The sequence below is a fragment of the Tamandua tetradactyla genome, chromosome 3, assembly GCF_023851605.1.
Source record: "Tamandua tetradactyla isolate mTamTet1 chromosome 3, mTamTet1.pri, whole genome shotgun sequence".
Classification (NCBI taxonomy): Eukaryota; Metazoa; Chordata; class Mammalia; order Pilosa; family Myrmecophagidae; genus Tamandua; species Tamandua tetradactyla.
In genome coordinates, this window is record NC_135329.1 from 215,423,283 (window position 1) to 215,451,153 (window position 27,871).

Sequence of the window (27,871 nt, forward strand, 5' to 3'; positions counted from 1 at the left end):
CTCAGTGGTCCCGGGCCCACCGGAGCCTGCCCCTCCCAAACCAGAATCTGATGTTGCTCGGTGAATGCCAACCTCAGCAAGAACCCGAGCTTTACCTGTCAGGCTCTCAGCTTAGAAATACTTGCCTAGCAAAACCGATGCATATTCTTAAAGGGTGGGAAGACTGTAGACTTTTGAATTTTGACTTGAGGTCTTGTTTTGTTTTGTTTATTCCAAATCTAGCCCACGTCCTGAGAAACTGCTGCAAAGTCTGCGTTTAGCCTGCAAAGTGGTTCTGCTTCCAGACACTCAAAAGGAAAGAGCCCACTTCAAGGCTCGATTTTCCCTTTGGATCAATTCTAACTACAAAATAGCCACAAAAACAGTTCAATTTACCACAATTCATACTCAGGCTGGCATGTTCAAACGCAGGATAGTGGAATAAATCTGAATTAAACAATTCGTGTTAGTTGCAACCACAAAATGAAATTTAACCAAATACATCCAAATAGAAATATGTAAAGTAGCTATTAGAAAGAAAAGCATAGATGAATTCACACAGACAAAATTGCATGCCAGAAAACCTGTAGTTTCTGAAGAGAGGATTTGAAAGATTTAAATGGAAACCAACCAACTTGTCCCCTCTTGATGACGACCAACTGGAAAACCTGCTGTCACCGCTGAAGCTGGAATTCTGAGTACCCAAGAAGAAGACATCCGTGAGTGGTCGGCACTTCCTTACTGTGCCACATGTGTCATCTGAACATTTAAGAGGCAAATACAGAAAAGCAGTCAAATACTAAGAGCCCGAAGAAATCAGCCTGAACACTGATTTATCCAAATAGTCAAGGCCTGGTCAGCTCGGCGGAAAATCTTAATTTGGAATTCTAAGCTATATTTTATATTTTCATGTTTATGTCCCACAGACATCACATGGTTCACCTATTGCTATTTTTTACGATTTCATATTGCTAGTATGACATGTCATTACTTTCTAAAGCTCACGAAATAACCTCCGAATCTGACTTCCCTTATTAGGCGACTTGTTAGTTTGCTAAAATTCCACTTATTGCAAAATTCTCCATCTTTCTCCAGTCCCAGCACAGCCGAGGGACATGTTTCACTCTCAGAGCTTCAGGGAGGAGAGTGGGGCCTGGCAGTGCCCGCTGCCACCTTCCTGCAGGCATCTCTGAGGTGTCTTACAAGTATTCCTTACAAATATCGGACCCAGCCGAGAATCTGGAGGTGAGAGGTGACGTGTGAGTCACAGATGGCGGCATAAGCAGGCATCAAAATGATCAAGCAGCTCTCCTTTAGGAAGAGGGACTTTGAATTTCCTTAGAAAGGAAATAGATATTTCTAAACTCTCATCATCAATCTATCCTTTCATTCCTCCCACAAAGACATCTATAAAATGTCTCATTCCTCTCCAGTCCGTTCTCCAAGCTCATCCTCGCACCATTCCTGGAATTCTCTGCCCCAGGGTCTTCCTTCACAGGTTTCTGCACTGGATGCAGGCGGCTTGGGTCTCCAATCGTTATCACTGTATGTCAGTTATACACACAATTTCACTCTATGGTGAACAGTTTTATAAGCAGGTTCCCTTGTATTTGAATTTCAAGGGCATTACTTCACTGTTAACTAAATCAGAAAGCACATTTTAATTGTTTCATTGTAAAGATCAAAGACTAAAATACACGGACGTATGGACGTATACATATCACGGAGCGTGATGTCACCCTGTAATGTCGCAAACGTGGTAGCTACCCAGGTGGATATCCTAGAAGAGAATGTAATATTGGGTAGACGTTGGCCTAAAGAACTTCTAAAATAACTTCCAACTCTAAACTATGATTCTCCGTGACCAATCATGGTGAAACGATGTGTTTAGGGGGAGAAAATTCTAAACCAGTCAATAAAACTGCTTGGCCAGGAGCATGAGAGACCCTGGCAGCTCCCGCCCTCCGATGCTGGCACTGGACAGGCTGGGCGCGGGTGAGGCAGAACTAGCTACGCAGTGACACCTGCCAGGGACGAGCTGGCAAGCCATATGCCCCAAAGACAGCCACAACCAAGCTGGACAAAGTCCAGAGGAGGGCAATGCAAAATGCAAAATAAATAGGAAGACGCAACTTTTAAACTGGGAGCTATTTGTCAGCCTGGGATGAGAAAAGCTTAGATGAAATATAATGAAGTGTATGTAATTATATTTTTAATGCTTTTTAAAATTTTTAATTTAATTTTTTTTGTTTAATGCTTTTTTATTGTGAAACATAACATATATACAAAAAAGCAATAAATTTCCAAGTACATTTTTACAAGCAGTTATAGAACAGATTTTAAAGTTTGGTATGGGTCACAGTTCCAGGATATTGATATTGATATTTCCGTTAATCTCCAGTGTCTTGGAGCAGCTAGAAGAAAAAATGAAAAATCCTGGAACTGTATGTAATTCTTTATAGGATAAGAAGGTAAAAACCAGACCAGCCAGTTTCAGAAAGCTCAGACCAGGCCAGGCTGCTGGGGCAGGGGGCAGGGGGGAGGATGACTCTTTTGAGGCCTGAAAATATAATTTAAGTTTATGTATAATATATACGATATGTGATATGATTTAATGATGTACTATGACCTATCACATGACTGAGATAAGTTACATGAAATAGTATTTTACCAACTGGTAGCATTTACTACCACAGGAAAAAAAATGAAGCAAATGGCAAGAAGAGGAAGATGGAATGGTGGCCCATGACAGACTCCGGGATCTGTTCTACAACAACTTGTTAAAGAGGGCTTTCAAAACTATTACTTTTTTCTTTCTTTGCTTTGTATATATATTATATTATAGAATAAAAACGTTAAAAAGAAAAAAAGATTTTAGATACTCAATGTACAGTAGCAGGCCGTGAAGGTTAATTAAATGCATCCAATTCAGCTTTTTGACATCACCAGGGACCTCCTTCCTGATAAACGCAAAGGCCTCCCTCCTGCCCCCTCCCTTGAACTGCTCCGTTCTCTTTGCTCTCCCTGGATGGAGCACCACTCTGCTTCTCACTAGTATTCAATTCTCTTCTCTTTCTTTACCTCTCTGGGAAAACACCGCCTCTAGTACACGTCTTTACAGTAAACACAATTCCAAATAAGAGTTGTGGAGAACCGTGAAAATGTCAAATTTAAGAATATTTGAAAGCTGAATTCACTTAATATACATGCATATATACATATACCTTGGGTGACAAAACAATGAAAATGCTCCTCTTCCACTCTAGGTCTCTTCTTTTTAAAGTTAGATATTCATGTCAATGTCAGTCCCTTACACTGACACCAGTGTTAGAATACCAGTGTCCTAAGAATGGTTAGTAGTGGGAAAACATTAGCTTTCATTCCATCATGTGAGGAAAAGAAGGCAAAGAAGCTGAATTTGCCACATATTCTAAAAGCACTGCAGCAAACTGAATTTTGTGCCATGAAAATTAACTCTACTAACCCTGCCAGATCTCCTGTTCACAGACTCTGAGCCATATAATTCTCCGTCATAACCATTTGTCTGTTTCAAGGAAGAAAAGAAGAAAAACTGACATCAGTAAACAAACAAAAGACACAGGCACACATTAGCAGGGGAGAAAGAGCCAGGCACACATGGAGCTTCTCAGCGGAGGCTGAACGGTAAGGACAGGGCAGGACAAGCCCTGGCGGCCCCCGCGTGCCCTGGGCTTCCCGCCTGCCCCGCCTCGGCCTGGCGGCCCCCGCGTCGGTGTACCTGGGTGGCGCGTGCCTGCACCTGGGGCTGGAGGAAGGCCCAGCCCCCCGTGCGCGTGCAGGGTGCAGGAGCCTCCCTCGTGTCCACCTGGGGTCCCAGCTCCGAGGTGCCTGGCCGCCAGGGGAGTGGGGTTGCGGTCCGACCAGAGCCAGCAGCTCTTGGTTCAAGGTGATTCCTTGAGAACCGCGGCCCACTGTGAAGCTGTACTCAGAAGACTCAGAAATACTTTCCTTTGATTTATAACGACACGCATAAGTTTCTCGGGGGGAGAAAGTTTATCATGGATGATAACTGTTTTCATCCATCTAGTTTTCCTACCTGACTCATTTCTCAAATGAAACTGGATGGCATATTTAATGATTTTGTAATTTGCCCTCCAGAAAAAAAAGATTATGTGTACGTCTCTCTTCTCTTGTCAGCCCCCAGCCCGAGTCCCCACGAAGCCAAAGCACAAGCTTTCCAAAAATGCTTAACCCAGCAGGGCCTGAGCCAGCAGGCATCGAGCCAGGAGGTGCCAGCCGCGCCCCACGTGATGGCGGACACGAGTCCAAGCCCCTGCTCTGTCCTGCGACCTCGGGACAGCTGTCAGTTAATTAGAACCTCTGCTTTCTCGTGCAAAACGAGTCCCCCCACGAGGCCGTTGTGAGGACTCCGTGAGGTTAAAACGGGCACTCCCGCGGCCGAGCAGCACCCACGGGGGTGGAGGCGTGTGCTGAAGCAAACGTGACGCCGGGCGCCCTGGGCTTCAGAGTCAGCGCTCAGGGTCCCTGCACCAGGCTCGGCAGCCTTCTTCTCCCGACACTGCCTCCTGCACAGCTGCAGACGCACTCACTTTCACTCGAGGGCCCGGGCCTCCCGCCATCTGCACCACTGTGGACCCCAGACCCAGAGACCTGCATGCCTGGGGTGGGGCCCAGGCACACATTTCAGCAAAGGCCTAGAGGCCGGGCGAGGCATAAGGGCCAGCTCCCTACTGACACTCACAAGACATTGTTTCCTAAAAGCGGGTAAATAAGATGCAAGAATAAATGCCCCACAGAGATCAGTTATCCCGATACTCAAGCTGGCATGCAGTGCTAGCAACGTGTCAATGAACTTCACATGTGACAATATGGAAGTTAATCACTGGTCATGGTGAACCGTTTTGATTAATAACGTAAGAGCTCTACGTTTCAACACACATCGAAAAGCCCCCTTTAAAGGACCTTTAGGGGGCATGTGAGATGGAGAACAAAATACGAAAGGCAGAATCAAAAGTCCTGGGTGCAAGCCTTGATGCACTGAATTTAATTTTAAAGCAGAATGAAAACTGAAAATAAAAAGACATTCAGTCCACCAGGGACTGGCCCTTAAAGGCACTTCAGAGGTTAAAATAAAAAGGCTAATGATTGCTGCTAATCAATTTAATAGCTTAATGAACAGAGCAGTTGCTCAGAAAGGCTCTCACCTATCGGGGCAATTGCTGAAGTGCTACGCGGGGGTGTTCTGGGGAAAGCACTTTCTGCATCTAATGACAGGTGTCTGTGTGTTTGGGCCCCCCACTTCCAAGAGCAGTTCTGCACCTACCCGGGCGGAGCCGTCTTCACTGGCGCGGCCTGAATCTGGCTGGAACACCTGTGTCCCCATGGGCTAGTAGCCTCCCCGGGCTCTCAGTGCATGTCTGGTCACTGGAGCTAGCAGCAGCCTCTCCAGGAGGCCCCGAGGTGCAGACACATTTTATTAACTATAATCTTAAAGGCAAAAACGCATTTTTCAGACAGAAATCTGCCAGATAATTCTGAAGTTCTGAAATGCAGTAGGACAAAAGAAGCAGAAAATGCTTTTAAATAAAGTCCTTATCGTGGAGAGCTGTATGCTATGGCTATTTTAAATGTCAAGCTACTTTAATGCTCACCTGTACTTACTGTCTGGTAAGGTCACATTTTTCCTCCTTTAGGTTTACAGGTTTTCAGGAAATACAAGGCACAGAAACCCTCACGGGTAGATGTAAGAATAGTCATTCCTGAACTTAACTCTGAGCCTGCCTTTCTGTGGCTGTAACTGGGGTTCTCGAAAGAGCACTTTCTGGCAATTACTCTGAATGGAAAGGAAATAAAAAAATAATTTTTCATAGGCAAAACAACTTTAATTTTTTAAAAGGAAATTTAGAGGCTATGAGAATTCTTCATGTGTTTTAAGTCCCTTGGAAGCAAGAAACTCTATTTTTGATCTTGCCTTCCACAGCTGCTGGCACCACGTGCTGCAAACAAGTGCTGTTCCCAGGCACACACGGGGCCCGGATGCTCGTGCGACGCCACTACCTGTGGCCAGGGCCTCATCCCCGTGCACCTGCCCCCAGGAGGAGGCCTAGTCCCCAGGCACCTGCCCCCAAGGAGAAGGTCTCACTCTGTTCACCTGCCCCCCAGAAAGAGGACTCGCCCCCGTGCACCTGCCCCCCAGGAGGAGGCGTCACCCCCGTGCACCTGCCCCCCAGGAGGAGGCCTCGACCCCGTGCACCTGCCCCCCGCCCCTACGTCCCCAGGTAAACAGGGAGGCAGCACAGACAAATGCCTGCTGGGTTAGTGAAATCACCACATGCTACTGTCAGCCACACCATCACATGGGCGAGCTAATCTGTCCCTCACCCAGCCATATGCGCCCCCAAACTCCAAGTCAGGCTGCGTCTGTCAGAATAGGGGTGGGAGAGAGAAACAGCAGAAAAGAGATTGGCCCAAAATAAATTTAAAACTTAAGTATAACACAGGAAAAACATAAACAACAGCAACAGAAAAGGGTCATCTTGAACATCTCAACAAAACCACATTTCTTTCATGGTTTCTAGGGTCTCATGTATATTTATAAAAAAAAAAAAAAAAGAATTATATTAGTGTGACATCTACCTTAAATCCTAATAATGAACAAAATCTTCCAAACTATGAAATCTGAAACAATTTGGGCAATCTTATTTCCTCCGCTACAAAATATATTCTATTTATATTTTAGGGTAAAGGTCAATAGATGCATTTTCTGCAGGGAACATCTACACAACGCCAGGAAAAGTAAAGCTCCCCATTTTTTCTTTTTTTAACCTGGGCAGTCACCGGGAATTGAACCCCGGTCTCCGGCACGACAGGCGAGAACTCTGCCACTGAGCCACCACAGCCCGCCCTCCCCCATTTTTTAATGGCTTATCATCAACTGAGTTGAATAAAGAGGGTCTGTCTGTGTTTTACGAAAGTTAGGGAATATGATCTTAAAACTTGACAAACTTAAGATTTTAGAATATTAAACTACATAGAAACCCCAAATCACCCCTCACAGAGAGGGAGTGAGCTGTACCCTATTCAGGGGCCAGGAGGCAACCTGGCTGTCAGGACAACTGGCCAAGGACAGCGTTTACACATGCCGGCATGTGGCGAGCACACAGCCCACCAGGCTGGGCTGGAGGCACTGGCCTTGTCACAAACCACTGTGACCCTGTGAACCGTTCTGCGCGCATCTCGGAGCCTGTACAGATGAGAGGTTTGTCACTCACCTCCAGGACCCAAGTCCCCAAGGGCTGTGATTTTTTAAAGAGAGTTATTTCCTTAGAGCAACACCTCATGGGGAAGGGCATTTTAGCAAACTACTCTGGCTGGGAACAAAAAATCCCATACACTTCCCATTTTCCCCTTTCTCCTTTCTTACTTAGCACCTGATTTGTGGCCCTCCTATATGAAATGTTATACCAAAAAACAAGTACGTTTGATACGGTGGTAAAAAGAATGGTCTTCAGCAAAGAAATTTAACTTATTCTGGCTAAAATAACTGAAAATGGGGCGCACAGGTGGTTCAGTGGTAGAACACTTGTCTTTCATGCAGGAGACCCAGGTTCGATTCCCAGACGATGCACCAAAAAAGAAAAAAAACAATAAAATCATTGAAAATGAAAGGAAAGCTAGCAGGTCACCCTGACACGAGTAGAGCAGGAATATTAAATTCTTTGAGGTCAGGAGACACTCTAAGAATTGAAAGCAATAAATTAATTTTTTCCCCAGAAAAATGTAAGCACATGCAATACCTTGCATGCGATTTCAGGAGGCCCACAGATCTGCAGCTAATACACTTTTACAGAGATTTGGATTACGTCTCCATTTTCTCCCCTCCTGAGCTCCTGACCCATTTTACTCGGTTCTGTTATCACCACCTCCATCAAAAACCCTCCTGTCGAGGTCACCGATGAGCTCGGCGATGCTAAGTCCAACCGTCACTTCTCCGTCCTGTCCTCACTTGGTCACCCCCCTCTCCCTTGAGCGCATTTTCTTCCACTGGTTTTAAGGACACAGCGTTCTCCCAGTCTGCTCGCTGCTTGTCATTCCTGGGCTTTCTCTACAGATTCTGAAAATTGAGTTTAGTTTATGCTATTTTAGTTAAGTAAATCTCATTTGCTCGAGAGTTGAGTCACTAACTGTGTCTCCAAACCTGCGCTCTCTCGGGAGACAAATCAAGCCAGCTCCTTAATTTGCTTCACATCTGACTCGCGACTTTCTGGCAAATTGTCACTCATCTGCTTTTTGGTCCCACCAGACAGAGGAGGACAGAGCTGGCTTCACCTTTCATTGCCAGAAAGAAAAAGGACTGAATTAAATTGCACTTCTAGTGCATAGACATGAAGTCTGGGAGTGACTTTGCCTTAATTGTCACAGCAACTAAGAACACACGTTCAGCTCTGTGTCCTCACGTGAAATGCAGTGGCTGCACCGAGAATGAATTATTATCTGCGGTGAGATGCAGTTCTGCCCCCTTAGTAAGCTTTGGTATGCTCAGATTAACTTAATCCACCCACTTAAAACACAGAGTAAAACATGGCTTTTCCACTTCCATCCCCAAAGCCCACAAAATGTTCAAACAGAATGACGGTGACGTGTGGAACATTAAATGAAAAGTACACGTGTGGTTTTAATCATGTATGCCGACAAGGTGAAGTTTCCTTAGAGTTCAGACACAAAAAGCTCCGGGCCCAGGCACCCAGCCGGCTCCTCTTCCTCCCCAGGGAGCCACAGCGGCTCACCAGAAGCAATGTAGGGGCAGAGGCCCAAAGAGCAGCGCTGGGGAGCCCAGCCCTGGGGCCAGTTTAACTGGGTCTTCCAGTTTTGCTGGGCAGCGAGTGTGAGCAGGTGTGCAGGCTTACTTCAGGGTGAGCATGTGTCCTCGCTGTCCTGCTCGCCATGCTAGCCGTGCTGAGAGAGTGTGCAAGGACTGGGAGGTGGTTTTTTTGGGGGGTGGGGGTGGGGTAAATACTAAAAAAATTGTAAAACTCCCACTCTCCGGAGAAAGACCCACCAAAAGTGCCTCTGTTTTCACAATAACCTCTTGGGCAGTGAAGAAACACTGCACCACTGGATTTGGTTTTCCATACGCCTCCCGGTAGTTAGGTTTGACCAGGAGGCTACAGGGGCGACGTAGGGATGGAAAAGCAAAGAACTTCTACCGTGAACTGTGCCATGCACACTTGGTCACCATGGGTACCGACCCTTGGACTTCCACGGCTACTCACTGACACGCGCTCGTCTTCATCGGAAGCCTAGGAAGAGAGAGGGTGAGAAGAGCCGTGAGGTGACAGCACTGCCCCCGCCGCAAAGCCGACACCCCAGCCCCGGGGGCTGCCCCGGACGCGGCCCCCAGCCTGCTCCGAGGACACGAGCCCTGCACCCCGCTTCTGGGGGATGTGGCTTTAACTTCACTAACGAGGTCGCATGCACTTCACCGTCACCTACAGACATGACCTCGGCGCACATTGCGATGCCCATCATCCGCGTGCACCCCGCAGCACGGAAAGCACCGAGATGTCAGGACACGGTAATACTCAAAAACCCCTCCACACGCCCCCTTCGCGGGGGCTGCGCTCACAGACCCTGCTTAGGCACGAATGCGGTTTCCTTACGACCCCGTCCGCATTGGCGGCTGTGTCGTCCGCGGCGCGGAGAGGGGACAGCCAGGACCTGCGCCAGCCCCTGGCCGTGCACACTGCCCAGCGAAGCTGTCTGCGGGAACGCACGTGCTACTAACCGAGGGGGCCCTCCGGGGCCTGCGGGAGCAGCGCTCGCTGTCTTCCTGGCAAAGCAAGAGAGGAAGAGGAGGCAGAGTCAGAGCCACCCCAAAGCGCCCGGGAAGAGCATCGGGTGGTGAGGTCCCACGCGGGTTTTGTGATATAATTATCACACGGCTGCTCTGCTCGTTTAAACGCTTCAATGTAAACCGCGGGGCGGGGGTGGGGATTTATTTCTGCAGGGGAAACACACAAATAACTGGCACGTTTCGTTTGGACTTTAAAAACAGGTGGGGGTGGCCGGGTGGGGGCGGGGCAGGGAGTGGGGCCAGGGGTGGGGCGGGGCGGGGGCCGTCGCTGCTCCGACCTCCAAAATGGGGTCCACGGAACCAACGACTCTTTCCCCTTACATTCAGGACCTTATTCTCTGAGACGATTAGAAGTCAAATCATTTCCATAAAAGAGCCAAGGCCTTGACCCCCATATATGAGTACATACGTGCCTAATACTATGAATTACCCATGATAAAGGTTGGATTTAATAATTTTTCAACAGAGGAAACGTGTGCTTTTTATAGGTCAAGAACCACCCTCTCCTGCATCACGCAGGGGGGCCTGAGACTTCAAGAGATACTTTTGCATTTGGGCACTGGGGTCAGACAGACATCCCAGGTCAGAGCAGAAATCCCCGGGCCAGCGGGGTGGGGGTGTGCGGGGTGGGATGGGGTGGGGGTGGGGGTGGGAGACTCTTGGTATTAAATTCCAGGGCAGCCTGGAGTACATCTCTATAAACTGTTTGAGAATGAAATGATAAACGGTTTAGATTTCTTAAGATCATATTCAAGGCATACCATCCACTGCTCGATGTCACCCCACTTTGTATCCAGCCCATAATATTTCTAAAGACAGAAGGGAAAGAAAATTAGGCAGGAAGGCCAACAGTAACTGGAAGGAAGCATCCGGCCATGCATTTCCATGCCGCAGGGGGAAGGCTGCAGGCCGGGGCCAAGCGGCCAATGCCAAGTCCTGGGCCCCATCCCCAGGTGGGCTGCGGGCAGTGGGGTGTGGGAAGAGCCTCCCGACCTGCTGCCCCCAACACCCCGAGGGCCCCGTGTCAGGCCAGCAGCCCCCCAGGCCCTGCGTGAAGCTCTCCTGCCTGCAAAGCAAGCGCCCCCAAGCCCCGGGACCCAGAGCCCACAGGGAGGGAAGGGCCTGGGGAAGGGCTGGGCAGCGAGCGTGGGTTTGCAGCACGTCTGGACCCTGGCATCTTCACTCCATTTAGCTGCGGGGCACAGACTCTGGGCGTCTTCACGGCCGGCTACCAGGCAGCTGGCAGAAGAGGTGTCTACGCAGGCCCGCAGGCTTCGTCCAGGGTTCACCTCTCTGCCCTTCTCCGTTTTTACCACAGTGCCCCAAGTTAGAATTTAAAAAGCAGATTCAGGATGGATATTTCTACAAATTCCAAATTAGGTGGGAACCCAGCTTAGAGACTCAAACAATGGAGTTGGTTTTTTTGCTTGTTCGTTTTTTTCCTTAATTTCACCAAGAAAAGCAAGGACCAACCAATCAAACCACCACATTATGTAATACAGGTGTGCTTTTTCTCTCTACACATTAAAATCTTGGAATCCGAAAAAAAAAACTAAGTAGATGCTAGGAGTACAAAACAATTTCTGAAATTGTTTCCCAGTTACAAAAACATGCTGCTGCAGTGCTTGGTTTAGTTTCTGTTTACTTTCAAGGGTGGCAAGATTTACAATTTGTGACTCCGAGATGGTCTCACCCCTTTCTTCTAGAGATGACAGCAAGTTTAAAAAGGCAGGAGGGAAAATTAAGTGAAGAATTTAACAGAGATTTCAAACTTTAAGACAGAACTCTAAAATAAAAAGTTTAAAACCTAAATCTTTTTCTACAAGTTACTTTCCTTAGAATATAAACTCAGGGAAGAAATAAAGGCAAATACTTTACTAAGTCATATTTCAACTTGACCTGCAGTGAAATGCAACCAATTAAAGCTGTTTTGCATTTGCTTAGTCCCACCCTCCTGGTGGAATTTCACATTTTTCACCTGCCTCCTTACCTCCTGGCATAGAGGAGAATTGCTTTTAAAAAGAAGAGGCCTATGTGAATTCACAATAAAATTATTTAGATTCCAAAAGAAGTCTGAATAAACAGCTTCTCTAATTTCATACTTTCTTTTTTTGCTACATTCTACACCTACATCCCGTACTGCACACTATATAGTGCTCTTTTCATGATAAAAATAAGAAGAAGTATTCAAAATCCTTCCTCTGGCTCATGGCTGACCCTATAAATAGCTACTACAACTCTAGCTTCAGTGCCACTGCGTTCCGTGGGGCAGAAGCCTCTAGAAACAGTGAGTGACGTTAGCTAGCAGCAGCACACAGCAGATCCAGGAGAGGCAAAGTATTTCCACTGCAAAGCACTGTGATTAGCTGGTGAGTCATGCAGGGAGCAGCAAACTGAAGCAAAAGGTGCTTGACTTTCAGAAATAGCCTTAATTCCATCGAAGAGAGACCATTACGCCAGGGTGCCAAGTGGGCTGGGAGAGAATGTCCACTGCCACCTCCTCCCCTCCCAAATCCTCGTGTCAGCAGAGCCTGCCTCCCTGGGCACACCTGTATTCCCAATACCTGTATCTGCATTTCCACTCAGGAGTCCCCAGCATCCTCCACCTTCCCTCCTGACACACTGTGACCCAGCTCTAAAAATGTAACAGTAATAGTAACGGTGATGACAATAACAGGTCTAGAACACGAAGGGAAAGAGTTCAGGTAGGAAACTCCGGGACAGAGTCCCTTTGAGGGCAGAGACTCGTGCCTGCCCCGCTGGCTGCCTTCCTCAGCCAGCTTCTTAACGAGACTGTAACTGGGACTTGGTTCTGCTTTCAGTGCGCATTTCAACTTGGACCCCCGAAGGACCAGCATCGTACCGACAGACTCCGGTACCTGCATAACTGGTTGCTTTGCCCTCCTCAGGAGAGCAGGGTGTAGGGCACAGGGCGCAGGGAGGGAGGCAGTCGGCCCTGCAGCTGGCAGTGGAACCCAGCGTGCCAGGCTGTCCGCGGGCAGAGGGCGCGGTTACAGAGCCAGCACAGCCTAACCTCTGAACCCAAGTCACCTTTGGATTTTCGTACCTGCTCTTAAGAAAAATAAGCTCTTCTTTATCTAGACACTAAATACATTTATTTAAAAGTCTATTAGAGATGTCATATGCAGCAAACGAAATTCACTTCTGGTGAAGACTCATTGTCCACAAACTCAGTACATTCTCAGAGAACCTGCTCACTCTTTCTTCTCTGCTGCTGGATCACTGACTGCCCACTCGGTTTTTCTATCTTCCCGGCCAGGTCTACTCAATGTATTAAATTTCTGAACCCCAGGGGCTCCCACTAGAAGCAGCAGGCAGGTTAGTCAACAGTATTCTGAGTATTTGGGAAGGAGCATATTTTATTGTTGTATCATCACTCTTCTACTCAGATTCCTAAATCGGTCTGGAATAATCTCTTTATGCATGGTCATTTGTACTGATAGTTTTCAAGTTTTCTAATAAAATTATCTGGAGAGATAATCTTTCTCTTCAAATATCTGATTTCAAAATTCTGGAATTTCATTTTATCTTAACATTTGTTTTTTCTCAAATAACCCATTCTCCTAATTTATTGAGGAATGCAGAAATGAGAAAAGCATTCAATACCCAGAAATGTTCATGGGGGTAGAACTGGGGAATGTAAACTTCACTTGCTCAAATTCATAAACAAAGTAGAAAAATAAACAACTTGTAGCTACCTTCAATGAAAGGTGGTATTTCTGAAAGGTGACCAGGCCTTTTTGGCAAGGGAAAAACAGCCCATGCAAATGAGAAAATAAAGAAGGAAAAGCCTACCTTTTGAACCTGATAGATCTACAGAGAAAGGCAAAAGAAGAAGAGGGAAAGAAATATTAAATCCAATTAAAGAAGCAGAAACAGAAGGAAAGGCTCGGCAAGTACCTAGAAACATGAATCAAAGTGCCAGATTAAAAAACAACAACAGTGAATACAGGCAAAATATGAACTAAGGAAACTTTTGCAGCCCCACTGAAAGAATTAATAATTGCATGCCTTATCTCACATACCACCGTCGGTGCATGGGGGAGACACGGGGGTGCCACGGGGCTGCTAGCTACCAGAATCCCCCTCCTGATGGAATGCAGAAGTCTGGGTGACCGTCTATTATCACTAATGGGAAAAAGTACTGCTTCATCTAATCCGAAATTTTTTCACATTGTTAACAGTTTAGCCAGAAAATTCAGGAAAGTAATTGGAAAAGCAACTGGCCAAATCCACAAATAATGAAGAAAGATGCTTTGGTGTTCTGCTCACGCAACACAGGCAGTGCCGAGAAAATTCCAGTCAGATAGGGCTTATTCTCACACACTGACATAACTGTTTGCTTCAGGTTTCCCCCAATTTTGTAGTAACCACCAGGTGAGACTGAGTTAAACATCCACTCATCCGTCTAGCCATCCATCCATCCACCCGTCCATTCAACAGGACATCGACCGTGTCAGGCACAGTTCAACACTGTCAACACCATAAGTCCAGGTGCTTGGCATGGGGGGGGCACGGTGACTGCACCCCACATGGCGATTATAATAAATGTAGCATCTCCCACAAAAATGATCAAGTCAGCACAACGAAAGATACACTCCCATCATCTCTTCACCATCATTTTGTCCTATTGGTGCAGCTTCTCTGAAGCTCGAGGTTCCCTGCTGACCTAAGCCTCAGCCCCACCTCTGCCATGTGGAAAGACCACCAGAAAGCGTCCTGGGCTGCCGTAGCCCCCAGGACCTCAGGGTCTGCTGGTATTTGGGGGCGCCACGGGAACTCTCTGCACTTTCTGTGCAGTTTTCTGTAAACCCAAAACTGCTCTAAACATAAGAAAAATAGGTACCTACACACTATATATTTCATTCATTTTTGCATGGGTTTTGTAGGAATTTTACAGACTCTCTGCCCTCTACTTCCTCCGTGTCCATCGTCCACTCCGGTGGAGGGCCTGAGAGGACCGTCACCCTCCACAGACAGGCCAGGGGGTGGGCAGGGGGGGAATCCAATCAGTTGTGGCCAAACCTGGCAGGGCTACAAAATACTTCAGCAAATTCTCCTTACAACCCTTTTATGACCCCAATAAGACAGGCTGGGGACTCAGACATGATTTGGGGAAGCAGGTTTAAAAAGGGTGAGCTCACGGGGGAAGGGGGTCCCTGGACACACACACCCCCACCCCCGATGCCGGAAGAGGCAACAGGGGACAGCCCGCCCACGGCTCCTGGCTCCGGAGAACGAAGCTGCAAATCGGGACCGTCTGGGAAGACACGGATGCCCGCCGCCCACTGAATACAGCAGCTGGTGCCCTGCCGCCATCCTGGATTTAGAAACACACAGAAGGGGCTGGGGGACCTGCGGGCAGGAGGCGGGCAAACGTCTGCGGGATGGACACACACGTACTGAAAAGAAGCCAACACCAGGCTGCTGAAAGAGCACTGGGATTTTGTCGTTTAAAAAATCTATTTTTTAAAGAAAGTGTTCAGAATTAAAGAAATACCCAGGTGGATGGCGTCCAATAATTAGCATTTCTATCAGATGCCAAGTGTGCAGAAGCCTGGCAGGGTTAGAACGGCCCCTGGGCTCGGGTGCCCCCCTCTCCACAGGCAGGTGACAAGATCCCCTCTTCCCATCTCCCAGGCCACACGTCCTTTCCTGGAGACTCTCTCTAAGCAGCTTCTTGACCCTCTGTAGTATCTCCAGGCCTGGCTCACGTCCCGGAGTTTACGGAAATGGACGAGTCAGGTTCCGGGCGAGGCTCCACCAGAGCCGAAATTTATGCAGAACCGAGACAACGGGAAGGGGAGGTGGCTCTTGTTAAACAGGCCTTAGGAAACTCCAGTTTCCGTAACAAAGTTCAAAAAATTAATGTGAAAAATCAGGAGTACCTTTTCCCAATTTTATAATAATCAATGCCATTCTAGTGGAGAAAGGCGCCAGGAAGCAAATCTAAACAAGGGCTTCCTTGAGTAAAGTAAATAGAGGAAACAAAGCAAAAACATTAAAATATGAAATCAATCCTAGAAGCAAAATATCAAGAAGACGAATTTATCTACAACTGTATTTGTGTTTACAGCCACAGGGGAAGAGTGGTCATCGGCTGTCAAATATTTGTTTCTTTTCTTCTCATTACACACAAGTAACACCAAAGCTGCCCCTGGAGCCTGGAGGCTGGACCTTGTCTCAAGCCGCCGCCCGATACCTGCCGGGTGGTGCTGCGGCGTTTCCTAAGGAGCCGCCGTCCCTGACTGTCCTCACCCCTGCTGGGACTCCCGGGGAGGCCTGCCTCTCCTGGGCTGGGTCCGGCCACTCCTGGGACCCCGGGGAGAGTCTCTGTCCCCCGCTGCACACCTGGCCGGGCACCTCGGGCCAATGCCCAGGTGGGGATGGAACAGAGCACCCCAGGCCGCGCCTCTTCCCTGGGAGAGAAGGGCGTCTCCTTCATCCTTCTTGGGAATGGGGTGGAAGCTGCAAAGGTTTTAAAAGAAAGTGGAAATTTGGATGTTTATCTGAAATCTCACAAGTTTTAAACACTGGCTCAACTTCTGGCTACGAGAGCCGAACAAGAGCTGTGTCGGGCAGCTGGCTGCGTCTGCCCAGCCCAGTAACTTCAAATCTCCCCAATGTGAGGGCACTGAGTGTCCTTCGGGCGCCTCGCAGGGCGTGGCCCACAGGAGAACACGGACAGGAGGGACTTGCCGTCCTTGCCATGCTGCCCTCAAGGTCACGGGAAGGCGGCGGCCTGAAGCCACAGGTTTCACAGTTTCTGGCTCCAAGGTATAACTTCTGGTCCCAACTTGAGGGTATGAAAACAAGAGGCCCACGGCGCCGGCACACACTACAGCCTGCTCGTCCGGGAGGGACCTTCCTCCATGGCTATTCCATCCTTGAGGATTATTCTATTCTCCCTGTCGCAAACGGGCTGCAGGTTTCATGACACCCATTTCAAACTACAAAATCCACAAGGGAGATTTTTTTTAAATATCAATTTTGTCAGTTATAAAAAAACAGATCTGGTCTTGGTTCACATTTTAATTAAGATTAAATCCGGATTTAAACCCAGATTCCAGTTCAACCTTTAGACTTTGGAGTTCAGACCCCACACCTTTTGTCTCCTCCAGCCAGCAGGTGGGGGGAAAGGCCGACTTCAGGGTCCGGCGGCCAAGCGTCAGGGACAGGCCCAGCTGGCATCTCTATGTGCAACTCACGGGCTTCAGGTTGCACCAGAAACCCAGGTGCAAACCCATCCCGGCCCCAAACGCGTCAAAGGGCAGGCGTGTCAACAGCAGCAGGCGCCCCTGCAGGTGTGCCCTGCACAGAAACTAGAAGTGACCGTTACCCACAAGGGGGACGATGCAAAGGGTTACCTCCTTCTGCTGCCGCTCCAGCTCCTTCATTCGGATCTCGCGAGCCTCGGCGCGGGCTGCACGCTTCGCCGCAAGCCTGGCCTCCGCCTGAAACAGAGGGGACACCCTGTGAGCGCACAGCTCGTTGCTCCGGCTCATCGACCCCTACTAAAGGCCAAGGGCTCCAGTCCAAGTGTTTCACAGTAATACACCAGGTGTGCCCGCACCGTCCAGCCTCCCTCCAACAGCCCCATCATGTACACGCTGTTACCGCCTCCAGTGTATAGACGAGGACGCCAGGGCACAGAGAGTCAGTGACTTGCCCAAGGCCACACAGTGCGGAAGTGTCTGGGCTCGGGCCCAGGCCGAGTGGCCCTCACACCTGTGCCACCTCACCTGCCGTGCTCGGTGGCTGCACCAGACAGACGCACAGGGCGGAAGAGCTGGGCGTGACCGAGCAGGTTGCGAGTCCAGCCCATCCCGGGTCCCAGGTCCGGCCAGCGTGCAGCTGTGACTCCAGTCCCACTGTGCAGAACCCCTGTCCGGTCACTTCTCACTGAGCCCTGCTGCGTTCAGCCTCCCCTTCCGCGGCCACGCTGCAGGGAAGCCCTTCTCTCTCCAACACAGCCAAGGTCAGAGGGTACAGTCCCAGAGGTCACATTAAAAAAATCTGCCTCCATTTAACCCTTGTTCAGCCTGCAGCAGTCCTGCCGGGTTCTGCCTGAGGGCATTTGAAAGGCTTGAGCACCAGCACACCAGGGCCTCAGAGTGCTCAGCGCCGTGCCCTGTGGACTCCCTCTGAGAAAACCTCTGGCGTATTATTTCATGCTGAGCAGCCGCTCTGCATGGCAAATGGCTCACATACCAGACTCAGGTCTTCTGATGTCACACAAATGCCACCTCCCTCCACCTAAGTCTCCTAGGACCAGACCTGTCCTGCTTCCACCAACAGCTGCAAAAACGACGGTTTCCACACGCCTTGCATTCCCTGGGTGGTCTGAAACAGGACCCGATGACGGGCAGGGTCGGGGGACCCACTGGAGTGCGGTGTTGGGGGCGGCAGGACACCCTGCACAGACCTGTGTCAGGACTTCGGCACTTCGTTGCTGCTTTCATTTTTCTAGACCATTTTACAACGCAGGAAGGGCCACTTAGGTTCTCGAAGATCCACCAACGCAGGGAGGGGGGAGGAAAGGCCCTCAGCCTGAGCCAGCCCCCCTGGCTTCCGCAGCCCCAGGGACCGGGGCCGCCCACCCCCTGTGCCCACCTCCCGCCCCACTCGTCCTCGGGGAGCCCCAGGCTCCCTGCGCCAGCTGGCTCCGTTCTTAGCCAGGACAGCTCTGGCAGGCATTTTTTTTTTCTTTAAACTTTTAATTTTGAAATAACTTCAAACTTACAGGACAGTTGCAAAAATAATAGAAAACCCACCCTGAGGACTCCAACACACCTCAACCCTCCGGCTACCCAGATCCACCAATTTTAACATCCTGCAGTACGTGTCTCTTTCCATTCATCCATCTTCTGGATATTTAAGACCAGGCTGTACACACCTTGCTCTCTGAACACTCAATACCTCCACCTACATTTCCTAAGAACGGGGATATTCACTTACGTAGCCATGTTAAGTGCAGTCATCAAGTTCAAGAAATTTAACATTGATATAAAGCTTAGAGTCTATATTCTGGGTTTTTCACGTGCCCCAATACTGTTCTTTTGGGACTCTTCTCCTCCCTTATTAGATTCCATCCAGAATCACGTATTGCATTTGATCTGGCCAGACTTTTGGCAGCAGCCTTAGCCTATCAGTTTGTGTGGGGAGGAGGAGGGAAGAGGGACTGGGAAAATGGAAGACAGGGCATGGAGGAAAAAAGAGGGGGTGTAAAAGAGCAAGAACATAAGAAAGAGGAAAGAATTCTAAGACAGAATTCTAAGATGGCCCCAAGATTCCCACCATTAGCACACCCCATACAATCCTGCCCTTTGAGCGTCAATGGGAATCCAAATATGATGAATGTCATGCCCATGATTAGGAAGGGATTTCTACAGAAGTAATTAAAGTCCCTGATCAACTGATTTTGTGCTAATGAAAAGGCAGAGTACCCTGCGTGGGCCTGACCTAATCAGGTGAACCCTGTAAAGGAGGGTCTAGAGGTCTGAGAGGTTCTCCTGCTGGCCTTGAAGAAGTAGGCTGCCAAGCTGTGGAGGGGAACATGTGGCCTTTAGGGGCTAACAGCAATCCCCAGATGAAAGCCAACAAGAAAACGGGACCAAGGTCTTACAACCACAAAATTCACAAACTGAATTTTGCCAACGATTACCTGAGCTAGGAGGAGGACCTCAAGCCCCAGACAGGAACAGAGCCCAGCCAACAACTTCACTGCAGCTGTGTGAGACCCTGGCCGAGGACCCAGCTAAGTCACGCTCAGACTGCAGATCCCCAGAAGTTGTGAGATAAAAAATGTGTGTTGCTTTAAAAGCTAGTGCTTAGTTGGTGGTAATTTGTTACACAGCACAGGTAACCGATACAAGGAGGCAGCATCTGAGATGACAACTGCTTGTATCATGTGAGTATCTCCGTGAGGGGAGTGAGTCTGAGCCTTGGCACACCAAGGAGCCCCAAGCTTCCCCAGGCTCTTCCTTGCCCACCTATCCGGCCCCCAGCTCACCTGGTTTTGCTCTGGCCTGGCACTGAGACAAAGATTCTAGAAGAGACCACCTACCTGGGCACACAGTCCCTATCCACCAGGCCTCCAGAGGGTGTCCACACCACTGCACCCAGGGTCTCTGCCCTGCACCAGGAAGCAGTTCCCTTAGCGGCCTGCCCTCCCATCAGTCCTCACCGTTCAGCCCATGGCGTCTGTCCTGTCCATGAAGGACTAATAAACGACGACCCTGAAGGGAGCCCGTAAACGAACCAAGCTATAGAATATACTCCTTTGAGGACTCAAACCAAGGCATCTCCTAAGCCTGATCAACTACAATCAATTTCCAGCTTACATCAGAATTTACAAAGAAGGTAAGTTTCTAACCCTATATAAGATAAATGGTTGCTGTCCTCACCTTACAAAGCCCCTAGGTCTGTAGGGTTCTCCTATGACTCATCACTGAAAACAAAGGCCCACCACACAGGGAGCAGAAACCATCAGGCTTGCTTCTGGGAATCTGGCTACCCACGGATAAGAGCCAAATTTAATCTGGTACAGAAACTATTCATAACCAACTGCATTAGCACAGAACTATATTACTTGTCAGCAGAATAACCTTGACTTGAGCCTCTGAGTAAATTTCCATAAAATGCCTGAAAGTAAAAACAAAAGTTTCACCAGCCCAACCGCCCTGTAACGGACACACTGCCACGCTCATCAGTCAGCCTGGCACAGAGCAGAGCAGATCCTCTGAGCCTAACATGGTCAGCAGGGGGTCACTGTAGGAAATGTTTATTATAATTGAGTCATTACATAAACAGAACACACAGTAGCTACGGTCCACATTGGCAATAACAAACATGGATTTAGCCCCTGAAATTTTTAGGGGGTGGCATGCGAGGCCTCCCGCCAGGCACCTCCCTGTCCTGGCAGCAGGAAATTGATTGTAGTTGATCAGGCTTAGGCCCCAGCACTGCAAGGGGCCCGCACGGCATTCTCAGTTCCAGTCCATCACGGGTTGGTGATTTTGGAGAGTACGAAACTGTGGGCCTGATGTCCCGGACATGTCAAATTCCTTTAAGAGATTCCAAACTCCCAGGCTCATGCTCAGCTGTGGGGGACAGCAGTGGGGCAGCCAGCCCTGCCTCACTCAGCGCCGCTGCCCAGGTCCTTGGAAACAGGGAGACAGACAAAACATCTCAGTGACACTCGTCCCAGTGACCAACTGTAAGGGGGCTGAGAAGTGCGCCGCCAGCTGCTTTGGAAGACGTGGCCAGTCCAGATCCTGGACTTAGGGGAGGTTTCCAGGGACCCATGCGGGGAGGTTTCCTGGGGACCCAAGCGGGGAGGTCCAGGGACCCATGCAGGGAGGTTTCCAGGGACCCATGCGGGGAGGTTTCCTGGGGACCACATGTGGGGAGGTTTCTGGGGACCCATGTGGGGAGGTTTCCGGGGACCCATGCAGGGAGGTTTCCTGGGGACCACATGCGGGGAGGTTTCCAGGGGACTCATGTGGGGAGGTCCGGGGACCCATGCGGGGAGGTTTCCTGGGACCCATGCGGGAAGGTTCCTGAGGACCCATGTGGGGAGGTTTCCAGGGACCCATGCGGGGAGGTTTCCAGGGACCCATGCGGGGAGGTTTCCAGGGACCCATGCGGGGAGGTTTCCAGGGACCCATGCGGGGAGGTTTCCAGGGACCCATGCAGGGAGGTTTCCTGGGGACCCAAGCGGGGAGGTCCAGGGACCCATGCAGGGAGGTTTCCAGGGACCCATGCGGGGAGGTTTCCTGGGGACCCAAGCGGGGAGGTTTCCTGGGGACCCACGTGGGGAGGTTTCCTGGGGACCACATGTGGGGAGGTTTCTGGGGACCCATGCGGGGAGGTTTCCTGGGGACCACATGCGGGGAGGTTTCCAGGGGACCCATGCGGGGAGGTTCCCTCGGACCCATGCGGGGAGGTTTCCAGGGACCCATGCGGGGAGGTTTCCTGGGACCTAGGCAGGGAGGTTTCCAGGGACCCATGCGGGAAGGTTCCTGGGGACCCATGTGGGGAGGTTTCCAGGGACCACATGCGGGGAGGTTTCCAGGGGACTCATGGGGGAAGGTTCCTGGGGACACATGCGGGGAGGTTTCCAGGGACCCAGGTGGGGAGGTTTCCTGGGGACACATGCGGGGAGGTTTCCGGAGACCCATGCGGGGAGGTTTCCAGGGACCCATGTGGGGAGGTTTCCTGGGACCCATGGGGAAGGCTCCTGGGGACCCATGCGGGGAGGTTTCCAGGGACCCATGCTGACCCTGGGGAGTACAAGGGAGAGGGCGGCTAGAGGTGGGGCGAGGCGGGCTGGCAGCAAGGAGAGTTACGAGCCTGGTCTGGAACCTTCCCTCCAAGGAGCGAAAAACCCTCAGTGGTTTGCAGGAGGGTCTGACTTCCCGCTGCAATGTGGGGGTGACGTGGGGTGGGACAAGGAGGAGCGGGGCATAGTAGAGATGCCGCCGGGAGCCCCATGGACACGAGCAGGTGGGTGGGCAGCACGGGGCTGGGGCCTGCCACTTGGGCTCCCCGCCGGGCACTGTGAGACTGGGGCCCCACACCGAGCCCCTGGGGGCCCCGGAGTCGGAAACCCTTGGGGAAGAACCCCCCAACCCTGCCAGCACCCAGTGTGGGGTGCACGATGCTCAACCCAGCCCCAAGGCCTCCCGCTCCGGGCGCTCACTCACGTCCGAGGGGCTTGAGGCCTTGGGGGGTCGCCAGGGGCAGGGAGCATGGCCACATTCAGCCCTCCCAGCCCACAGCAAGGGGGCGTCAGTGGCCAAGCCCAGCTGGCAGCACGGAAAGAGGGGATTTAGGACACAAAGTACAACTGACCAGGCTGAGATGAGGGCACACAGGCAGATGCGGGACTCCCAGTGGCCTCGCGGACGCCGCTGGATGGCAGGGACCCCAGAGCTCCAGGGGTCCACTTCCCTCCCTCCCCCCAGGATCTCACAGGGCAGTCAGTGGCTTGAGCTGAGCTCCTCCCTTTACCCTGTAAGGAGCCTGGGAAAGGGCGGAGTTCGGGACCCCATCCGCCCTCCCGGCCAACACCACTGTTTTGGGGATGCAGCCTGGACCATTTAAGGATGAAATGACGGCTGCTCTCAGGCTGGTGGGGGGTGGGGACACATCACCCAGGCCAGTGGTGGTTGGAGCTGGGCGACTGGTCCAGGGCACTTGCAGCCAGTGGCTCCCAAAGCCTGATTCCCACCCCCCTGCCCTCCCCATCCAGTCCCCCCGTTCTACCCCCACAGGCCACCCCCCAGCATCAGAGCACTGGGGTGGGGCCCTCCAGGGGACTCTGATGCCCACCAAAGCTTGAGAACTTCGGCTTTAGATTTTCCTACTTCGGGTGGGTCTGACATTCTTCATAATCAATAGCAAAAAGAACAGGAAACAGAAAGAACATTAAGGAGCTCAAGAAACAAAAACCGTGCTCCCTGCTGCCGGGAGGTGGTTTTGCTACCCTCCCCTCTTGGTTCTCCCCTCTGCGTCCCCGCCTCTCTCGGGACCCCGTGGTCAGCAGGGCCAGTGCCCCTCCTCCCTGCCAGGGATGCAGCCCTGACCTCCCCCCAGCATCTCACCTCCCAGCCTGGAGACCGAGTTTTATGGGCACTGAATTTATACGAGGCATGTCGTGCGGGCAGGTGGTTGAGAAGAGAAGACTGCATTATCCCCCAAACTGCCTCATGACAGTAACTCCAAAACACAGACCCGTTCCTGCAGGGGTCCGCTCCACGCGGCCTCCTGATGCTCACAAATGTCCCTGGGGAGACGCTTAGAGTGCGGGCACAGGCCAGTCCCGGGGCCTGGTCACCAGGCCGCCACCCCTGCAGGCCACGCAGGCCGGAGGTAGCAACCGGGTGCACGAGCTGCGGGGAGCAGGCCAGGGGTCAGGCACCCTGTGACTAGAAGCCCTCCTGTGCACCCAGAGCCCCCAGAGGTCACTGTGGGTCCAGAGATGGCCTGTCTCCCCACCCCAACCCAACTGCAGAGGCAAGGGGATTCCCTTGGGGTAGCCAGGGGAGGGCCCACAGGCTGTCCCACCTGGAGGGCCGCGCCACACAGCCGACGTCCAGGCAGGGACTGAGGCCGTGGAAGGAGAGGAAGTTCTAGATAGTCGCCACGATGTGGTGGGCAGGGGGGCACCTCCTAGGCCCCTGCCCCCGGCCTGGCTTCCCTGTCCACACCTGCTCAGCCTGTGCAGGTCCAGTCCCACCTTCTGAGCCACCCAGGGAGCCCCAGGCTCGCACTGTGAAGAGGAACTTGGTACCTGGGAACAGGATTCCCGGGCTCGGCTGCTGGTTGCGGGAAGAAGGCGTGCAGGAGGCAAACGCAACAGAGTTCATCAAAGCCCCGGACAGTTTGAGGAGTCCTGGTTATTCACACATCTCGTAAGCCTTAAGGCCTTCCTGGGATTCACACACAGGGTGGAATTCCACATCCCAGAGCCCCTTACTGGGGTATCAGGGCAAGTTCTCAATCTGGCTTTACACTCTGTAGGTATACCCGGGGTCTGCTGGAAGGAATTTAGGAGTCCCACCTGGCAACTCCTGAGAAGTGGGACAGGGTTGCTTCTCTGCCCTTCCTCCACCAGGCTGAGAAAGCCCTGGTGTCTTTAGACACACCAGTTGTTAGCAGCACTGAGACAACTGGAAAGGGGGCCACTTCCTTCATGGGCAAATTAGGTCCTCAGCACCAAGTGGTGGAGAGAGGCTGGGGCTGGGGGGCTGAGAGGCAGGGGGGCAGGGGAGCTGGGGACAGGGGTGCTAGGGACAGGGGTGCTGGGATGCTGGGAGGCCGAGAGGCAGGGGGGGCAAAGGAGCTGGGGGCAGGGAAGCTGGGGACAGGGGTGCTGGAGGGCTGAGGGCAGGGGGGCAGGGGAGCTGGGGACAGGGGTGCTGGGGGCTGGGAGGCTGGGGATAGGGGTGCTGGGGGCGGTAAAGCTGCCTCTCCCCTGCGCATTACAACACCGCGCGGCTCAGAGGACAGGTCCTGCAGGGCAGCACTGCCCCAGGGAGGAAGGGCTGCAGGGGTTTCCTGAAGTTGTTTCCCCAGATGTAAATGGAAATGATGTACCTGGGGCTGGTCAGAGAAAGGTTTGTCAGCTGTACAGAATTATACAAATAGGAAGAAGTTTGAATATTAGTATGTGCACTAATTTTAGCCTCCAGGTTTTAGAATCAAACAAAATTGGAAAAAAATGTAGGAAATTTCTGGCCCTATGATATAGAACTATAATTTGCAACCTTTCTGGAAAAGCTTGAAGTATGGACTTAAAGTTTATTGCTGAGCATGTGAAAGGAGTATTAGGCACCTGATGCCAGAGGGGGGCCTAAAGAACAAATTACGGTGAGTAGTGAGCAGGGCGAAGCCTTCATTCACGGGCGATTCCGTCCCGGAGTGATGAAGGGGCCCAGCTGCGGACCGGAGCGACTCTGAAACCCAGGGCTGGCCCGGGAGTCCCGTGCAGCGGCCGAGCTGCCCACCCAGGGGCCCCGGCACAGGATTCCGCCCGTCTCCGGTGCTGCCTCTGCCACACGAAGCAGCAACAGCAGCGACTGTGCTTTCCCACGTGAACCCGAGCCTCATATTCAGGAGCTGCTGTCACAGCAGCACTGGGGGTGTCAGGCACTCAGGGCGGCGGGTACTCGGGGTGGCGGGTGGTCAGGGTGGCGGGTGGTCGGGGTGGGAGGCACTCGGGGTGGCGGGCACTCGGGTTGGCGGGCACTCGGGGTGGCGGGCACTCGGGGTGGCGGGTGGTCAGGGTGGCAGGTGGTCGGGGTGGCGGGTGGTGGACGGTCGGGCAGTCAGGATGGCGGGCGGTGGGCACTCGGGGCGGCGGGTGGTCAGGGTGGCAGGTGGTCGGGGTGGCGGGCACTCAGGGTGGCGGGTGGTCAGGGTGGCGGGTGGTCAGGGTGGCAGGTGGTCGGGGTGGCAGGCACTCGGGGTGGCGGGCACTCAGGGTGGTGGGCACTCAGGGTGGCGGGCACTCGGGGTGGCGGGCACTCGGGGTGGTGGGCACTCGGGGCCCAGGCCACTGCTTTCCGCTGCTGTGCCTTCCTGGGGACACACGTGGCTGCGGTCTCGGCAGATGCAGTGGCCCTCTCAGCACCCTCCCCTGGACCCTCACCTGAATGACCACGACCAGGGCTCTGGCTGGGGGGTGGGTGCTTTGGGACAGTGGCTGTCAGTGGGGGAACACCAGCTCTCCCAGGGCATTCAGGAAATGCCGGAGGGAGGAACTGCTGTCACAAAGATAGGGGGTGGCGGTGGCTTTAACTTGGAACGTTCCAGGAAGGCCGTCAGCACGAGAGCTGCAAGATTACCGGTGGCTTTGCTCAGTAAGTCCCCCAGTTCTTCATGGTTTCAGAACGCCCAACCACAACAGCAACACAACTTGTGTGTCTGAGTCTCAGCAGCACACGGCAGGAGGCTGGGTGAGGGCCAGGCAGGGACCAGCTGTGGCTGCTTCACTGACTCACAGTATCCCGGGCCTTGAGCACGCTTATGTCAAAATTCATATTGTGTTACTATAAATCACCTTATTTCTTTTTTAAGTTACAGTAAGAATATTATATTGACTTGACCTTATGTGTGCAAGGGGATTTTATCCATGAATTTCATTTCAGATTAGTAATGGAGATGATTAAAAAAAAAGTTGCTACCCAAAAAAAAAACCGTGTTGGGTCCCCCAGGGTGGAGGGTGACAGCCTAAAGCCCCTGCGCGAGCAGGCCTGGCTTGCCCCAGCAGACGGCCACTTTGTGGGGCCACCTGGGCAGGTGTGTGTCAGTGCCAAGTACAGGATAAACAGGTCACTTCTACTGATTTTACTTGAAGCTTTGGAGGACGTAGGTCACTGGGCATTTAAAACACGGTGCTTTCAGCACCACCAGCTCTGAACGAGCATGGAACGGAGTGTACAATTATCGTGGCTTTTAAGACAAACAGCCTTCAGGGAGCCTTTCACCCACCAAGGCTGCTCCCTGCTGGGCCTGGGCCCCAGGGGCAGTACAGGCGCCTGAGCACTGGGGGACCTGGTGGGAAGGCCCGAGAGGGCCAGGAGCCCACCGGCCTCGGTGCTGTAATCTGAGTCTCAGCAGATTGAGCTCGTCCAGAAAGGCATCGCAAGACCAAGCAACCCATTTGGGCTCTTCTGCTTACCAGGTCTGTGTGCCTGGACAAATTCCTGAGCTTCCAAAATAATCCCGGGCGAGGAGGCTGGGGGAGGGGCAGTCAGGCCTGCACTCTCCCTCTCCCGGCTTCCAGCTGCAGAAGTCAACATCAGCATTCCAGAGGGGAGCTACCTGGTCCACAGGGATCGTCCATCCAGTTCTCTTCTCCTGTTTCGCTACTGGAAACCTCCTGACTTTGGTTTCAGAAGAATAAACCTCTTAAGCATACAACTATAACAAAATTGTATTAATCAGGAACAAAAATGTCTGCAGTTCCTTTATCAAGGGCAGGGACTGGGAACAGTTTATGTCTGGATATGAACAAGTAAAAACCATGCACAGTATCTTCCATGCAGATGAATTTTTTTTTTGCATTAATACATTTTACATTTCTTTCGAAGGTGAAATGAATTTTCATTTTCCCTTTGCTAGCCTCAACAGGCTGGAAATACAAAAGAGAGCCAGGCCCAGTGCTGACGGCAGTGCAGGTGGCGGACAGGTGAACAGGCCTGGCCTCACCTGTGGACCAGCCCCTTGCTAGGCGTCAAGCTTCCCTCCTGCGAGCACCTACACCTGGTGTGCTCAGGTCTCTCCTGCAAACCCCACACCCTCAAGGTTTCAAAAAAGGTTTCAAGTCTCCTTCTCAGAACAAGGCTCTGTGCTACCTTGGGCAGCCCACAGCTATTTCCTCCCCTCCTGCTCAGCAGGTACCCTAAAGCCACCTATAAAAGAAGTGGGCGCCACCATTTCTACCCTCAAAGAGTTTGTCGATTTAGATGGGGCCTAACCAAGAGTGACATGACACACAGAAAAGGGTTC

At 51.7% G+C, this 27,871-nt stretch overlaps 1 protein-coding gene across 21 annotated transcripts in view; it reads right to left on the minus strand.

Moving 5' to 3' along the window:
- The window catches only part of LRRFIP1 (LRR binding FLII interacting protein 1), a 142,581-nt gene that overhangs the window by 48,365 nt on the left and 66,345 nt on the right, over nucleotides 1–27,871 (minus strand). For 12 of the 21 annotated variants that reach the window (XM_077155588.1, XM_077155589.1, XM_077155593.1 and 9 more), the window contains exon 2: nucleotides 17,221–17,307. In XM_077155588.1, coding sequence (XP_077011703.1) covers nucleotides 17,221–17,307 — 87 coding nt within the window. Of the gene's footprint in view, nucleotides 1–610; nucleotides 674–3,463; nucleotides 3,524–6,360; nucleotides 6,400–9,185; nucleotides 9,279–9,763; nucleotides 9,809–10,593; nucleotides 10,642–13,648; nucleotides 13,667–17,220; nucleotides 17,308–27,871 lie in introns of all 21 variants that reach the window. The other 9 variants (XM_077155573.1, XM_077155572.1, XM_077155586.1 and 6 more) reach the window with 7 other exon arrangements.